The following is an 18,628-nucleotide window of genomic DNA, read 5'->3' as shown; positions in this document are numbered from 1 at the left end:
GTTTTCTTGTCGTACGGCATTATGAATTTATGATGCACACTGTGATGAGAGAAATGTACTATGACTTCCTTACAAATACAGAATCTCCTGTTAGACTCAAAATTCAAGTATGTTTTTATATCTATTTTATATGTTTCTGCATTTTGGATAGGGTTTTACACTTAATTTTTATGGTGTTTATCATGGTCAGAATTTTGCTTTGTTAAAGTTCATTTTTGAAAATAAATGACAGCACTTCAAATGGAAATTAAAGTTAACATGAAAGTGGCAAGATGAATAAATTTGAGCAATGTTTTTTGTGTGATTTCTGTGTTTTATTTTTGAATTTTCTTGTGTACTGTGACACAAGTCTTAAAATACATATTATTAACCAGATTTTTAAAGTAAATATCGCTTACATTTTGTACAAAACAATTATGAACATTTCAGGTTTTGAAAAATCTCCAGTATTATTTAAATGAAGAGGAAATTAGAATGCAGATTTCAGACCAGGAGTGTAAGATATTCAAATTTTTAACATACTTAAACGGAATAACTTGAATTTATGTCAATATATATGCTACTTGAAATCATAGAAGTAGTTTTATTGGTGTGCTTATCTATGATACTAACAAAAACTCATATTAAAGGGGAAAAAATGGTTTACCTTGACATTCATTTTTAGTAGAAAAAAAGATCGAGTTTAAAATCTAAACCAGTGTAAGTCAAGCAGGAATATTTGTATCTACCAACAATTTGTTCTTTCTCTACAATTAAGGCACATATTATCCTCTTAGTTTTATGTAAAGGTTTCATTTCTAAGTACCTAGAGGTTATACAAAAATGATAGTTTTTCCAGTGGGTATGATTAACAGATATTTGGTATTTATCAATCAGACAGCAACCCAAGGACACAAATAATCAAAAGTCATTGGGTGGTATTTTTGGATTGATAGTAATCAAGTTGTTGTTCACTTAATCTATATATATATATAAGGGACAGAAATTAAATGCTGTGCCAAAGAGGAACTATATTTCATCAATGGACAAGAATCAAATATTGATACAAAAATTAAATTTCAGTATAAGAGGATATTACGTCTCAACATTTAGCTGATTTAGATAAGTTTTTGTTGCAAAGTTTATTGTCTTTCGTTTTAGGGAAGAAACATGCAAAGCAAGAAGATTTGAAGGAAATGGGGGATGTGCAATCAGGGTAAGTAAACAGTTAATGAAATATTAGTATTTAGAACTTATTACCTTGTGAAAGGAATAGTCCTATTCTAAACAGTTTGAAAGAATAATGAATAGATCTACATTAATTCTCCAGAGAACACTTGACAAAAAAGAAAGTAATGAAAGCATATGTTAACTGTATATTTATATAGCCACTGTGGATTCATTTATTATCGTTGGTATCAATTTTCGTGGATTGAGGAAAGCTTCAATTTTTGTGGGTATTTGATTTTGTGGTTTTGTCAATCTCTACATACAAAGCCTATAGAAAATTTGTTATTCTTTGAACATTTGAATTCCTGGTTCACATGTTCCCACGATACCCAAGAAAATTTGTATCCAACGAATAATAATGAAGACAAGTGGTTGAAGTAGTTAGTAGTCATATACAATCAAGGCTTCCAAAACGGTCATATATTCCGGACATTTGTATTATATCCGGTAAAAGTCCAGCTGGGCAAAGCATGAAACGGTCATATACTTTTTAGTTTTCAAGGTTTTCTTAAAAGTCGGTCATTTTAACATAATTCACAATCTTGACCCAACCTTTTGCCTAAACAGCCACACATTTCCGGTTATAAAAGTGACATGATGATTAATTACTATCAAAACAACCCCTACTTCAATACTTTCTAATTTTAATCAAGGCTGATTAGTTGTTGGACAGCTGAAATCTACCTGTTCAGGTGACAGGTAAACTATCTTCATTACCAGACATCGTATAAATTGATCGGTCTATTTAAAGTTATTTTTTTTACATTTCAGGGGTTTGTATCTAATTAATTTAGTCCAAAAGATTAAAATTATAAGAAATACCTTTATAAACATGATTTCATGAAAAAATTTAAAAGGTTTTAAATGAAAAATCGTCAGAACTACGTTGTACGAACTAGAACACATGTGCGCAGGTGGGAAATTTAATTCTGCATCCTACATTTGTCCCTAATGTCAATCATTGGGATGGCCGGTCGGATGGCCAATTGCAAGTAATTTCCATGATTCCCTTTTGTGACTTAGTCTTTAGGGATTAAAATCTGGATCAGATATAAAATGTCCGGCTGGCTCAAATATTTTTTGGAAGCCCTGTATACAATATGTATACACTGATGGCTTTACATCCTTAAAAACAAATACATTCCATACCACACAACCAAGATTTCTGTGTATTTCTATGCATATTAATGTTTTGTATATCTTATTTTTAGGATGGCTAGTACTATTATGCAAATCTATTTAAAGCAAGTTTTAGAATCCTTCTTCCATCAGCAAACAGCAGTCAGAACAGCAGCTTTAAATGTGATATGTTTAGTTCTACGGCAAGGTCTTATTCATCCTGTACAGGTAAATTTAACATGTTTATGTACTTATATATCATGTCTACATGTTTAGTTATTTAGAATATTTGCCATACCCCGATTCAATTTGGAAATCATATTTAGTAGACAGGTTGACGTGGTTAAATATAAAGAATCTTTGTGAGTTATGTCCCTCATGAAATGATGACAGTTTTTAATAAACCCGGTTTGACTAGATTGAAGAGCTAAGGGAATGTAAATATGATTTTAAACCAATGATTTATATCACACTTCATCGTAACCACCATCACACTTCAGTGTATAGTTATCAACAAGTTAGCATCATAATGTCACCATCGCACTTCAGCGTGTTAACCAACGCCCATTGTGGACCATCGCGGTTCTGAGTCCTACATATATACAAATACTATCTTTGGTCAAATCTGAATAATGATATTTCATTTAATCATCTCATGTACATTTTTCTTTTTACTCTATATCAGAGACAGCTAGACCATAGCTCTTCAGCGTAACCGCCATCTCACTTCAGCGTAACCACCATCACACTTCAGTGTATAGTTATCAACAAATTAGCATCATAATGTCACCATCGCACTTCAGCGTGTTAACCAACGCACTTCAGTGTGGACCATCGCGGTTCTGAGTCCTACATATATACAAATACTATTGTTCTGTGAAAATGTTCTGTATTTATTTTTTTGTAAAACAAAAAAACATGAACAAAAAATATCTTGATTAGAATATTACACAAATTATACACATGTACAAGTACTCAAAAATTCTGTTGAAGTAATATAATGTCTTGTTTTGTTTAATTGCAGTGTGTGCCATATTTAATCAGTTTTTGTACAGATAGTGATAATGTGATAAGGGCAAAGGCTGATTCACAGTTGGAAGAGATAGAGAAAAAATACCCTGGCTTTATTCATGTGAGTAGATATTATCATTTTTAAAAAGTTAACAAAACTGTACAAAAGAAACAATGACTACATCCAATGATTGTATTTTGCTGTCAAATTAATCTTGAAACTTTCGTGAATGAATACTATGGGGAAAAAACATGCTAACAACTGAAAAATGCACATTGAAAATGGAAGCCACCAGAATTTTAGTGAATATGAGTTATCTCCTTTTGCACATCGAAAAGAATTCAAACATGTCAGTTTTTATTTTGTCAAAAAAATCTGCAGTAATAGATGTTTTGCTGTTGTGGCTGTAAAGTAAAAACGTGTGTTATTTTACATGGCTGACCATGTAACTTGTCATTCATTTCTTTTCCTGCTTCCATTTTTTAAAAAGAAAAAATACATACACTCAGAAGGGAAAATGAAACAAGTGATATGACAAATATCTGTGATCGTTGAAGTATTACACCCATGTAAAAATGATTTAATGTGAAAAATAAATGAAGTTGTAATATTTAAATCACAGCTGTTACTGTTGCTCTTCTGTAATAGTATGTTCAATGATAAGTTTGATATGAAAGTTCCTTTGCCAAGTGCCTTCAAAGGTTTTTCTCTTTAATTTCAAACAAATTAGCATGGATTATTTAATTTGTGTAATCAAATTTCGGTCTATAAGTGTATGAAAGGACTGAAACTCTTCCCACATCATAATCTTCAAGTGTATTATCGTAAAGTGGTTTTACTAAAACTGCATGTAATATAACAAAGACGTCTAAACTGTATGAATTTGTATTGATGACTGAAGTACAAGATAACGTCATAAGTACACAACGTTGGATATACAATATACCGCGTTACGTTAACGTTCTCTTCTGTGCATGATTTCCAACATGTATCATAACTGTAATGATGGAGCCTTTTCCCTGAAAAACTTTGTTTGTATGCAAGCAAAGTATAAAAAATTAGTATTAGTAATTAGAATTATTATGACATTTCTTTTTTTTTTTTTTCAGATGAAAGCTTTACAAGGATTAAAGATGTCATATAAACTACAAGAGTTTTTGATAAACAATAAATCTGAGTTAGTGCGTGGCATGAGAAACTGTAATGACCATATTCAAAGTTTAAATTCTCGACTTTATTCTGTGTTGCGGACTAATCGTTCACATCGGAGAGCTATATTGACATCATTATTAAATACTTTTGATGATTCTTCGGTAGGTATTAATGTTTGAAATAGTTTGGGCAAAGTTGACATTTGTTTAATAGATAACAAGAGTGAAGATACCCAGAAAGATGTTTTGTGGTGGGTGCACAAAGGATATCAGTCCATGGTGTTTCGTGAAACACACTTATTTATTATAATTTTAAAGTTTGATAAAAAACAGCAGATAAGAAAACTTTCATGTGTAAAGCTTGTCTTTCCACCAACCACTTCCTGTCGTGAGCTTTAAGGAAATTTCAGAAAAATATTTAGAAAAAAACAACAACAAAAACATTTATACAATCATAACTGGCTTATTTATAGAGGATTTTTTGTAAATAAGAAATACTATAGTGACATATTTGAGTTCTACATAAATATGAGTTAATGTTTTATTTTTACAGAAAATTTCATTACAAGAACAAGTGTACATAGCAGATAATTTAGCATACTTCCCATACCTCACTCAGGATGAACCTTTATTTATCATCAATCAAATTGATATCATTGTCTCCGTCTCAGGCTCCAACTTGTTACAGTCTTTCAAAGAGGTAAGTTTTTATATAAGAGATCATGAGAGAATAATATCCCATGACTTCTTGAGGAAGTTATCTAGATAATAGTTTGGAATAACTTTTATTAGAATGTAAATCTATTGTCACTATGTATATTGTAGTTGCTTATATTATATTTTTATTTACACCTATAGAGAGGAATGATTGTTCCCTTTTTAGAAATTTTATTATTTAGAAGCATGTTTTTAGAGCTATAGCTTTATGTATTTTTGTTGTTTTAAATGATAGCCTGTGCTTTTGTAGGCCTATTTTCAGATCAGATTTTAATGATGAAGAGCAAAATAGCACTTTCTTCACAGACATTTACATAATATCTCAAAATTTTGTGGTTCTCTGACAAAGACAAGGACACATTGAAAGTAGCATTTTACAAATGATATAGTTAATATGCCAAGTTCCTCACCACTACATTGTTATGTTTTAATTAGTTCTTCAATTCCTAGCATGGCCAAATGCAGAGACAATGTTTTTTCTATATACAGAAGTATCAAATGCATGCAGAATTTTTATTTTGATTTAAGAATCATGCTTTTATTATTCTTTTTAGTTTATTTTTGAAAATGTGTTTTATTTATTGTAGAAACTGCTTCCTAGTAAAAAGGCAAGAGCAATGGTACTATATTTTACTGCTTTATATTTGTTTATAAATTCTCATTTTATACCAAATACACTCTATTTGGAGAATTTAAAACCATTTAAATGTGAAAAAATTGAATACCGCATGATTTCTTTATTGACTTCATCAGTTTGTACTGTATACAGGTTTTAAGTGGTTCATGTTAAAACCTGTTTTCGAAATTTTAAATGGAACACCCAAAAATCAATAATTTACTATACTGGGTTCAAAATCTAGTTTAATATTATAGTCGCCGTCATGTAAAATTGGCACCATGTTTTTTGTTAAATATTTTTTAAATATCAGCCGCGTTTACTCAAGATGATATTTTTCTTTTAGCGGAAGTAAAATCCTGTCCAAATATCCACTACTGTCCTACCTTTTATTGTGTTTTCACTGTATAATCCTGACCTTCACATTTTTCAAGATTATTTACATTGTATAACCGCCATCTTGGTTTCTATGAGGGTCCCTTATTCCATAACATTCGTTACTCTCTGGTAATATCATTGTCATTGATGATACAATTTCCCGCGCTTTTTACGTAAAGATGACGAATAAGCTCCGAGAGACACAAGAAAATTGAGAGCACGTGGAACTCCACGGCAACACTTCCGGTAATAACAATGTCGGATTCCACCATACAAATTAATCTTGGATTATGTGAAGGTCAGGATTATACAGTGCAAACACAATAAAAGGTAGGACAGTAGTTGATTTTTGGAATGATATTTGATTCCGCTAATAGAAAAACATGATGTTTAGTAAACACGGTCGATATTTAAGAAATTTTTTACAAAAAACATGGTGCCAATTTTACGTGACGGCGACTATAGTTCATTTGTTTTGATTTTTTTCTCAAGTTTGATAAAAAGTGTCCCTTTGTGATAGTTTTGCTAATTAAGATGACATGAATGATGCAATGAATTAGATGCAGATAAAGAATCAAGGTAGTAAATTAAATATTTCAAGAGGAAGAAAAATACCTTTTTGCTGACACATTCAATTTTTCGATTTGTATTGTCCACTTTAACCTAATTGTAAATATTAGTAGTTATTGTAGTTATTTACATCCAGTTTAAAACTTCAAATGACAGACAAAAGATCAAGTAATTTTCATTATACATTTGAAACATTTTCTCAAAATATTTTAGATATATTTTCCAAAAAAATCTATCATTACAGCTTTTCTATAAAAGCATGCAAAACAACTTTGATTGACTTGTTTGCTATGTTTGCTTGGATGTTTGAAAACAATAGGGAGGTGGAGTTTCAGTCTGTTAAATATATACTGGAGACTTACAATATCGAACTTAACATTACATGAAGTTAATATTTATTGTCCAATTAAATTTCAGTATATAGTAAACAGACTGAAACAGACTACCTACCATGCTTTTATAGAAAAGCTGTGAATGATTTAATTGATAGCATTTTAAGTTTGAAATATTCGAAATATTTGTCAATAGTTTTTTTAAGGATCTGGAAACAAAATTTGAAATCTTATTTTGTTTGCTTCTAAGTTTAGAATCAGTTGCAAAAAGCTTGGTTATTTACAGTTTGAGAATGTATGAGTCACTGTCTTAAATTTTGAGCAAATTGCTTAGTATAAACATAACTGTATGAAGTTTGACCTTTGACATATTTTTGCAGAGTATGATTAATAATGGTCATGAAGAAGGAAGAAAAGTAGCATATGATGAGGATGATGATGACTTTGAAGCCATGTTAGGTTAGTATTATTTAATGAATGTAGTATAATCAAGAAGAGGGTTTGTCAGAGGTCTGGTTGGTACAAAGAATTGTATGTTATATTCTCATTTTGATTTGAGAACTTTTGCAGAAGTCATTGGACTTAGTTTTATGTCCCCATAGTCACTGAAGGTGTCATTCAATAAGTGTTACCCACCACTGTCCATATGTACTTCCAAATTTCGGTGTCTGTTCTTAAACTTTAGTTTTTCCCAACCAAATTTTATGAAATTTATACACAATTTGTTCAAGTTTGAATTAAGGTGGCGCCACTTTTACCTTTCTAGAGTTATGCACCTTTACAAATAGTAAAAAAATTACTGAATTTTTAAATGTCCGTTTATGGAGGTATTATGGTATACCGTCCGTTTGTCTGTCAGTCAACCGTCCATTTGTCTGTTGGTCAACATGTCAGATAATTACTCAAAAACGCTTGAACTTATTGGCATGAAACTTGGATGAATTGTTTATACCTATTGTTTTCCTAATTTTTGGGGGTTTTTTTTCTCATTAAAATGACGGATTGTCCAGTTTTCAAACAATAACTCAAAAAAGTTTTCTTATAACTTTGATGAATTGTTTATATCTTTTCCATTAGTTCCCTTATAATTTTTATAAATTTTAGATTTTATGTTTGAGAGTTGTGTTATTTTATTCATAAAAAGGGTTAATTTTACAGTTTATGGACAATGCTTTTAGCAGTTATGATTTTTTTTTTGACTGGTTTATATCTATGAAGATAAGGCCACACCAATTGAATTTCTTGTTCTACAGATTTTTGGACTCCAAAATTTGGGGCGAGCGAGCGATTTGAAAATTTTAATAAAAAAATATTTACTTTGCAAATTTTTGAGGCGAAGCTTGAAAAGTAAAGGCAAGTGATTATATTTTTTTTTTGTAAACATAAAATAGTAGGTTTTGACAATATTAAAACTTGATTTTTCACTTTACTTTGACATGTCTTTAATTTATGAAGTATTTTTTCACTGTTCGCCAAGAAATAATTGAATAATTAAATCTAGTCTATGTGTGACTGACAATGAGACAATTCTCCATCCTAGTCATAATCAAGTTGGGAACAACCCCTTAATGTTATGAATATCCCTTTTTATGAGGGGTCAATATAAGTTATTATATATTTTTTTGTAAAAAAAACCTTTTTAGTACAAAAGGGCTCATATTTTCGCAAAGAACTCTATATCTATCTGGTATTAAATGGTCAAAACATGTCCAAAGAATTTTGTAATATTCCTGGACTTTAACCATGTTAATACATTTACTTTAACAGTAATTTAATATTATTCAAAATAAGTGGACCTCTCTTTTAGAAAATGTTTAAAATATGACCTATTTTTCCTCTTTTTGAGTAAAAAAATCTAAGCTTTCAAAGGTTTTGTATAGTAGCACAATACAAATCCTTGGTATTTCTATTTTCTATTCTACATCAGTAAAATGACCCCTTGTCTGAGGGAGGGTTGTTCCCAACCTGATAATAACAAACACAGGTCAACGTACGGCCTTTTACACAGGGCTTTGATCCAGACCAAACAGCAAGCTATAGGCTAAGGGACCCTAAAATTATTAGTGTACACAATTGGAACAGGAAAACAAACGATAACTGCTGAACTACAGGCCCCTGAATCAATCAGGACAGGTGCATAAACATGCAGCGGCTATGGATAGTTTTGTTTCGCCAGCATACAATATAATTGCAGTTGAAGGCAAATACTTCAGAAGTTCTTTGTACTTTATTCTAACAACTAACATTTTTTGATAGGGAATATAAGTAAGGGGGAAAGAAACCAATGTTTTGTCCTGTACAAGTATTTCCACTGTTATATATTTATATCGGAGCACTCCCACTTTGGATAAATTGGTTTCATGCTGAAACAAATATTCTCACAGATATTTACACAGTGTGGTGAAGTGCTTATAGGTTTAAAATCGTTATATACAGGTAAGACTGTGATTTTAAAAACAAATGTTGATATCTTTGTATAATATTTTAAAAAAAAAAAAAAAAAAAAACGGTGTGGGAAATAGACATGATTACATTTGCGGATGTGGGAGCGGGAATAATAATAAAAAAAAAAAAAAAAACTGTTTTGAAAAAAATTGACGCGGGCGGGTCCGTCGAGCAAGGAATTAAATTGGTGTGGCCTAACCTCCCTTTAGAGTTTTTTTTTTAAAGAATTATGATATGACATGGAGAAGTTATTTAACTTTATTCTTTGAATGAGCGACGAGCATATCATGCGCTCATGGCGCAGCTGTTTATTTCTTTCATGTTCTCTTAACTTAATGTTTCCTCTTATGTTCTCTTAACTTAATGTTTCCTCGTCCGAATTGAAATAAATCTATCTTGTGAAGACTAAATATACTCATATGGAAATGAAATTTTTTACAGAGAGACTACCAGAGTATATAGACGCATTACAAGATATCATCAAACTCTCACAAGGATGTATTCTTCTCCTTCATTTAAAACAACATCTCAAAGAAACATATGGATTCACTGACAGGTATTTACATGTATTTCTTATATTTGAGTCAGATTTTTAGGTTTGCTAAGTTAAGAAATTGAGAATAATGTTGCCTTACTATCAGCACATATCAGTTTAACAACTAATTTGAGTTCCCTAGGTCATTGTGCAGCAACTTTGAATTAATTAGCATTGTTGCTGACATCAAATTTAAACTGTTTCTGATTTTTTTTGTGTCTTCAGTGTAGACATATCTGTGTCAACTATGTCTACAGTTTGTTATACCAATCTATCTGTGGATGAGAATAATGTTGGGGGAAAAAATTGTGTATACAGACCTCGTATTATATTTATATTACTTACTCATATTGTGTTTTTATAGTAAAGTGCACAACTACTCACCAGCAGAGACCAAAACATATGATAAACCAGTGAATAGAAAAACTGTATTGAAATTCCAACCACAGACTGTTCTCAAAGAATTACAAACATCAGAATTATCAGATGAAGAGGCGAGAGAGAAATTAGTCAGTGATTATGTGGAGGTAAAATCTTTATTTTTAATTAAAAATTAGTAAACAAAAATAACATCTGAAAATGTGAAATAAGCTTTTTAATGATAGTTGTGCATCAGTTTTACTACTTAGACAATATATGTACATACAGAATTTATTAATTGGAGCTTTGACATAAAAAGAAACAAGGGACTTGGCAATGTACAGATATAACACGTTTGTAATGAAATTACCAGTTAACTCAAATATATAGAAGTACACAGATATATACAAATATATTCAATTACACAATATAAAAAAGAAGATGTGGTATGATTGCCAATGAGACAACTGTCAACAAGAGATCAAAATGACACAGAAATTAACAGCTATAGGTCACTGTACGGCCTTCAACAATGAGCAAAGCTCATGCTGCATAATCAGCTATTAAAGGCCCCGAAATGACAACAGAAGTATATAATGCATATTAAAATAATAAGATATGTGTTGGTACAATATTATTTATCATGCCAATATTTCCAAACAATATATGGTGCAAAATGCACAAACTGAATTTCTTTTGGTTGTCTGATTCATTCTTTCTCATACATGTATATGACATATATTGTGAATTTATTTATTTTCATGGGTACCTGATTTTGTGGTATGTTATGTTATGAGTATTTGGTTTCATCAAAAGTTTCCATACAAGCTTGTAAAATTTGTACCTGTTATTTTATTGAACACTTAAATCTGTTGTTAACATGAAACATGAGAACCCCAAAAATCATAATGAATCTATTGTATTTAAGATATAAAATGTCTGCTATTTTAAAGAAATGTTATAAGCTTTAAATTGTAATCATTTCAGTTCAAGGAATTGATGTTAAGTATAGACCCACCTGATGAAGATGAAAGCGATGAGGCAAAGAGTACAGGACGCCACACGCCGACACCTGGACGTAACACGCCTACTCCAGGAAGAACAGCACCAAGGGTACCTCCCATGACAATCCGTATTGGAGATGACGGTGTTGCAGTACCAAAGGAAAATGAAGACACAGAAATGATTGTTGAAAATAATGAAGAGGGTGCAGATAACTCTGTAAGATTTAGTTTATATCAAAATCTGTACTTACCTGTCTGAAAAACATTTGCAATTACCCCTTGATAACCCCACTTAATTGTTTAGGTTTTCATTAAGATAAGCACAGATTTATCATAAACAAAGGTTTTACCTTCTAAAAAACATATTCAGTGTATTAGGCAAAAGAAATTTTGAATTTATCACATCTGTTCTACTACACTATAGTACTTAAATTCAAAAATGAAGAAGTGTATATATATTGGTGTTTTAAAAGAGCAAAAAAATGTTTGAAGAATGACACAGACCACAGCAGTTAAGTTTCTCTACTAAGAACATATATGATTTAATAGTTAGCAATTCTGGTTTTTGAAAAAATTGATTCAAGTGAAAATATTTCCTAGTGCTGTTAGATTTATATATAGATAATAATTTATGCCTCCACTGCTCATTGACATGGGCATTAAGTTTTAACCTTATTTATGTGTCCAGAAATTGGTCTACCTTTTCTTACTTAGATGAGACTTATACACTATGCTTATTACCACCATACAGAGATCAAGTTTGAATTTTGGTGGTATTAATTACACTGTTTTTAAGTCGTGTCCCTTTATAAATTGCAAAAATGCTAAATTTGCTGTTTCCCCATTCTAACTATACTCTGCTTTAGCAAGTGTTATGAAACTTAATACACAATGATTATTTAAACCTATCACTGATCAATTTCATATTTTAAGATTAAGTGGTGTTGTATAATGTTTTCATTACTGATCAGTTATGTCCTTTTATTTAAAAAACTGCTAAATTTGCCATTCATTTTCCAGCAGGGGCATTTGTATACCATGAACACATTCTTCTATTATTTAGAAGTGTTAATTTAAAATAACATGACAGTACTATCTAAATTTCAGATGAAATGGACACCCAAACCATCCAAGCATCACCATCATCACCATCACTCTCATCACAGTAGTAGTAGCCATAAAAAGAAATCTTCACGAACGTTAATACAAACTATAAGTGTTACACCAAAATCTGTTCCAAAGAAAAAGAAGAAGAAACGGAAACGTTATGGTAGTGATAGTGACAGTGATAATAGTGATGATCCAGACTTTGTATGTTAGTTATGTATCATAATGATGTATGGATGAAATAATGAGTGATACATTTATGGCTGTTTTATTGTTGTTTTATATTGTTGTCGTGAGGAAGGAAATCATCTGTTTTATCAAACAAACCATGTACATAAAACAAAACTCTTTATCAAAACTGCTGCATTTTATTGTCACTGTATCTAGTTCATTGTTTTACATTGTTCGTTGCTTTCTCTTTTTTTTTAGAATCATGACGTCATTTCTTATTTACAAATGTTGTTGTGTAAATGAAAAAGTATTTATTTTATTTTTTAAGAAAAACCTGTATACAGTTTCATTGCCAACACATTTATCAACACATTATCAGTCATATGTGATGTTTCCATTCCCAGCCATTTGAACTTGAAGAAAATAGAAAAAGTTATTTGATGAAATTAAAAAATATAAAATGATTCACTGTTCTATTATTAGTTGCCAGATGAAAGTTAAATGATTTTAAGATGTACAAGTTGTAAAGACATGTACCTCTTACCTTGATATTAGATAAGATGATGTATGATTGTCAATGAGAACTCTCCACACAGGACCAAATGATGTTCTTACCTTGATATTAGATAAGATGATGTATGATTGAGAACTCTCCACACAGGACCAAATGATGTTCTTACCTTGATATTAGATAAGATTATGTATGATTGAGAACTCTCCACACAGGACCAAATGATACAAACTGTATGTCACAATACTATATTGCAAGCTATAAAAGGCCTTGACATAACAAATATAAATGAGAAAAACATGCTTGAAGAGGTGGCTTAAACTGCAACTTTGATAGACAAAATACTCTGCAAAGGACTTGCAGTTTCATTCGAGCCTGCAACTTGACCTCATTTTCATGGTTCATTGACAACATATTATGAATAAATAGGATAACTACATTTTGTATGTGTACTTTACAAGGTCTTCATGTCTGTCACAGTTTTAATGTGATCTCATTTCAATTATGGATCAATGAACAAGATTAAGTTTTCGTGGTTAAGTCCATATCTCAGATACTATAAGCAATAGGTCTACTATATTTGGTGTATGGAATGATTGTAAGGTGTACATGTCTAGCTGGCAGGTGGCGCCTAAACTTGACACAATTTTCATGGTTCAGTGGTTATAGTTAAGTTTTTGCGTTTTTGTCTGTTTCTAATACTTTGAATGCAATAGGTCAACTATAATTGGTGTATGCAAAACTGTTATGATGTACATGTCAGTCTGACATGTCTTATTTGACCTTGAGCTCATTTTTACTGTTCATTGCTTAGTTCTAAATTTTTTATGCCCCAACGAAGCAGATGGGCAATAAGTTTTACCTATGTACATCCCAAAGTTGGTTTCTGTTCTCTAACTTTAGTTTGCCTCAACCAAATCTTATGAAACTTATACACAATGCTTATTACCACTAAACACAGATCAAGTTTGAATTTTGGGTGGCGTCACTTATACTGTTCTAGAGTTATGCCCCTTTACAAATATAAAAATTGCTAAATTTTTCGTTTCTGTTCTCTAACTTTAGTTTGCTTCAACCAAATGTTATTAAACTTATACACAATGCTTGTTACCAGAAAACTCAGATTAAGTACAATATCAAGCAGGGGCATCATCTGTGTCCCATGGAAACATTCTTAATTTATTTTTTCAATATTAGTTGGACAAAAATATCAAAGAACTATCATGATTTAGGCAGTTCACCCTAAATTCCCTAATCACAAAAAACAAAATAACAAAAATACTGTATTACAAGGAAAATTCAAAATGGAAAGTTCCTTCTCAGATGGCAAAATTTAAAAAAAATATTTGTTGATATTACTGTGTTCACTATCAACCTCATCAAAGAATTTCACTCAAACCAGTGCTACAGACCATTATGAATTTGTAGTGAGGAGACAGTTTCAGCCTTACTTACGCCTTCAATATGAAGAACAGCTTTTAAACCAGATGCTCTGCAGGGCGCAGCTTTATACGACCGCAGAGGTTGAACCCTGAACAGTTGGGGCAAGTATGGACACAACATTCAAGCTGGATTCAGCTCTAAATTTGGATTGTGATTAAATAGTTGACACAGCATAGGTTTCTGACACAGAATGAATGTGGTCTAATGAACTTAAAAAAAAAATTTTGCCTTTGAGCAATTCACTATGCTGTTGAATATTAATCCTCTCAAAAAAATGTTTGAAGAAATTTTCTTTTTATGTATGAAATCTGAAATGAGAAATTGCCCCCCCCCCCCCCCCCATTTTTTTTTTCTCACATCCCCCTTTCCCTTATTCCAAAAATGATCTCAACTCAAATTTCTAATGGAGTTTGCAACAATAACTACTCATTTAAATAGATCATAAAATATTAAAATGTAAAAAAAGTGCTTGTAATCACTGAATGGTAAAGATAGTTTTAATTTATTAGTTGGTAGTAAAAGTGAATATACATTGTATATTGTATAAAACAATGATTTAAGTTGATTCAATTACTATTCTGGACCAAGAAAGATAACTCCAATTTTCAAAGAATATTTCATAAAAACTGCAATTGAAAATTTCTTGCTATTGCACAATATTGTGCAATTAGATATTTCTTGCTATTTTGCAATACTGTGCAATTGAAGATTTCTTGCTATTGCACAATACTGTGCAATTGAAGATTTCTTCCTATTGTGCAATACTGTGCAATTGAAAATTTCTTGCTATTGCACAATACTTAATATAAAATTTTGGACCAACTTGAAAACTGGGCCCATAATTAAAAATCTAAGTACATGTTTAGATTCAGCATATCAAAGAACCCCAAGAATTCAATTTTTGTTAAAATCAAGCTAAGTTTAATTTTGGACCCTTTGGACCTTAATGTAGACCAATTTGATAACCGGACCAAAAATTAAGAATCTGAATACATGGTTAGATTTGGCATATCAAAGAACCCCAATAATTCATTTCTTGATGAAATCAAACAAAGTTTAATTTTGGACCCTTTTGGCCCCTAATTTGTTGGGACCAAAACTCCCAAAATCAATAATACTAAAGTTATTGTGCAAAAACCAAGAAAAATGCTTATTTGGGACCTGTTTTTTGCCCCTAATTCTTAAACTGTTGGGACTAAAACTCCCAAAAGCAATCCCAACCTTCCTTTTGTGGTCATAAACCTTATATTAAAATTTCATAGATTTCTGTTTACTTATACTAAAGTCATTGTGCAAAAACCAAACATGCTTATTTGGGCCCTCTTTGGCCCCTAATTCCTAAACTGTTGGGACCAAAACATCCAAAATCAATCCCAACCTTCTTCTTATGGTCATAAACCTTGTGTTTTCTATTTACTTTTACTTAAGTTAAAGTGAGAAAACCAAATATCTTCGGACGACGACGGACGACGACGCCAACGTGATACCAGTATATGACAAAAACATTTTCAATTTTTGCGGTCGTATAAAAACAAACTGACAAAACAATAGCTAAAACAGCATACATGCTCGAGGGCCTCAAGGTAGATTTAATAGTGAAGAGTCACCCTTTTTATACGACCGCAAAAATTTTAATTTTTCTTCGTATATTGGTATCATGTTGGCGTCGTCGTCGTCCTGCGTCTTGCATCGTCGTCGTCGTCCGAATACTTTTAGTTTTCGCACTCTAACTTTAGTAAAAGTGAATAGAAATCTATGAAATTTTAACACAAGGTTTATAACCACAAAAGGAAGGTTGGGATTGATTTTGGGAGTTTTGGTCCCAACATTTTAGGAATTAGGGGCCAAAAAGGGCCCAAATAAGCATTTTCTTGGTTTTCGCACTATAACTTTAGTTTAAGTACATGGAAATCTATGAAATTTTGACACAAGGTTTATGACCACAAAAGGAAGGTTGGGATTGATTTTGGGAGTTTTTGTTCCAACAGTTTAGGAATTAGGGTCCAAAAAAGGGCCCAAATAAGCATTATTCTTGGTTTTCGCACAATAACTTTAGTATAAGTAAATAGAAATCAATGAAATTAAAACACAAGGTTTATGACCACAAAAGGAAGGTTGGGATTGATTTTTGGAGTTGAGGTCCTAACAGTTTAGGAATTAGGGGCCAAAAAGGGGCCCAATTAAGCATTATTCTTGGTTTTCGCACCATAACTTTAGTATAAGTAAATAGAAATCTATGAAATTTAAACACAAGGTTTATGACCATAAAAGGAAGGTTGGGTTTGATTTGGGGAGTTTTGGTCCCAACAGTTTAGGAATAAGGGGCCCAAAGGGTCCAAAATTGAACTTTGTTTGATTTCATCAAAAATTGAATAATTGGGGTTCTTTGATATGCCAAATCTAACTGTGTATGTAGATTCTTAATTTTTGGTCCTGCTTTCAAATTGGTCTACTTTAAAGTCCAAAGGGTCCAAAATTAAACTAAGTTTGATTTTAACAAAAATTGAATTCTTTGGCTTTTTTGATATGCTGAATTTAATCATGTACTTAGATTTTTGATTATGGGCCCAGTTTTCAAGTTGGTTCAAATCAGGATCCAAAATTATTATATTAAGTATTGTGCAATAGCAAGAAATTTTCAATTGCACAGTATTCAGCAATAGCAAGAAATCTTTAATTGCACAGTATTGTGCAATAGCAAGAAATTTTCAATTGCACAGTATTGGGTAATAGCAAGAAATCTTCAATTGCACAGTATTGTGCAATAGCAAATATTTTCAATTGCACAGTATTGCACAATAGCAAGAAATATCTAATTGCACAATATTGTGCAATAGCAAGAAATTTTCAATTGGAGTTATCTTTCTTTGTCCAGAATAGTAGTTGAATCAACTTAAATCATTGTTTTATACAATATAATTATATTTTAAGTTCATTAGACCACATTCATTCTGTGTCAGAAACCTATGCTGTGTCAACTATTTAATCACAATCCAAATTTAGAGCTGAATCCAGCTTGAATGTTGTGTCCATACTTGCCCCAACTGTTCAGGGTTCAACCTCTGCGGTCGTATAAAGCTGTGCCCTGCAGAGCATCTGGTTACATATTGAGACTTGTCTCATTGACTCATACCGTATCTTCTTATTTCTATATTCTATTGCTGATGTGGATATTTGTCTGTTATGTACTTCTATCTATACACAGAATACCTAACAGAATACATTGTGATGATTCCCATAACTACAGCATTATTAGGACATATCCTCATATTCTGCTGAATAAGTAAATGTAGATTTGCTAAACCAATAGCTATTATGCACTCACAGATATGTTTAACCCTGTCATATTATCTTTTTGCATGTCCTAAGCAAAGATCTTAATTATCCAATGATTGTTGTTCATTGCTGTTTTTGATGATTTTTTTATGTCTATTTTTGCAGACATTTTGAATTGTTTCAAATTTTGTCATATAGGGACTTTTAAAGCTTACTATACAATGTGGGTTTTGCTCATTGTTGAAGGCCCAAAAATGACATGTTATTGTTCACATCTTTGTCTTTTTGTCTTAATAAATAGTTTTCCCATTGGTAATCATACTGCATCTCCTTATTAATATTTCATATGAATGTAAATGAGGCACATCTAAGTTATATATATAGCACACCTTTTACGAATTAACTTATTTAATTCACAAAAATCGTAGCTTTGAGTGGATTAAATATGTTAATGAGTAAGGTGTGTCTATATATGATTTGTAACATTAATGGGCAATGACACATGTTAAAGGTTAAACCCTAACCAATAAAACTTTTCTACACTTTTAGATACGTCAATCAAATAGTGGCATGATACTATATCTGATTTCAGAAAATTAATGTCAGTTGGATTTGTTTGTCTGATAAAGGTACATTTAAAATTCAAAGAATTGTTGCCGTTTGATTCATACT

General features: G+C 31.4%; 1 protein-coding gene across 7 annotated transcripts in view; it reads left to right on the top strand.

Annotated features, from left to right (window-relative positions):
• LOC139516859 (nipped-B-like protein) overlaps positions 1–13,190 on the top strand; it is a 59,221-nt gene extending 46,031 nt beyond the window's left edge. For all 7 annotated transcript variants that reach the window (XM_071307272.1, XM_071307251.1, XM_071307283.1 and 4 more), the window contains 13 exons: positions 1–107; positions 430–496; positions 1,141–1,195; positions 2,421–2,556; positions 3,353–3,460; positions 4,450–4,653; positions 5,045–5,191; positions 5,796–5,828; positions 7,485–7,563; positions 9,991–10,105; positions 10,449–10,611; positions 11,432–11,665; positions 12,556–13,190. In XM_071307272.1, coding sequence (XP_071163373.1) covers positions 1–107; positions 430–496; positions 1,141–1,195; positions 2,421–2,556; positions 3,353–3,460; positions 4,450–4,653; positions 5,045–5,191; positions 5,796–5,828; positions 7,485–7,563; positions 9,991–10,105; positions 10,449–10,611; positions 11,432–11,665; positions 12,556–12,768 — 1,661 coding nt within the window. In that variant the 3' untranslated portion in view covers positions 12,769–13,190. The remainder of the gene's footprint in view (positions 108–429; positions 497–1,140; positions 1,196–2,420; positions 2,557–3,352; positions 3,461–4,449; positions 4,654–5,044; positions 5,192–5,795; positions 5,829–7,484; positions 7,564–9,990; positions 10,106–10,448; positions 10,612–11,431; positions 11,666–12,555) is intronic.
• Positions 13,191–18,628: the final 5,438 nt, after the last annotated feature.

Source organism: Mytilus edulis, chromosome 1 (assembly GCF_963676685.1).
Source record: "Mytilus edulis chromosome 1, xbMytEdul2.2, whole genome shotgun sequence".
NCBI lineage: Eukaryota > Metazoa > Mollusca > Bivalvia > Mytilida > Mytilidae > Mytilus > Mytilus edulis.
The sequence above is the reverse complement of the archived record's forward strand: the minus strand, read 5'-3'. Positions and strand labels throughout refer to the sequence as shown.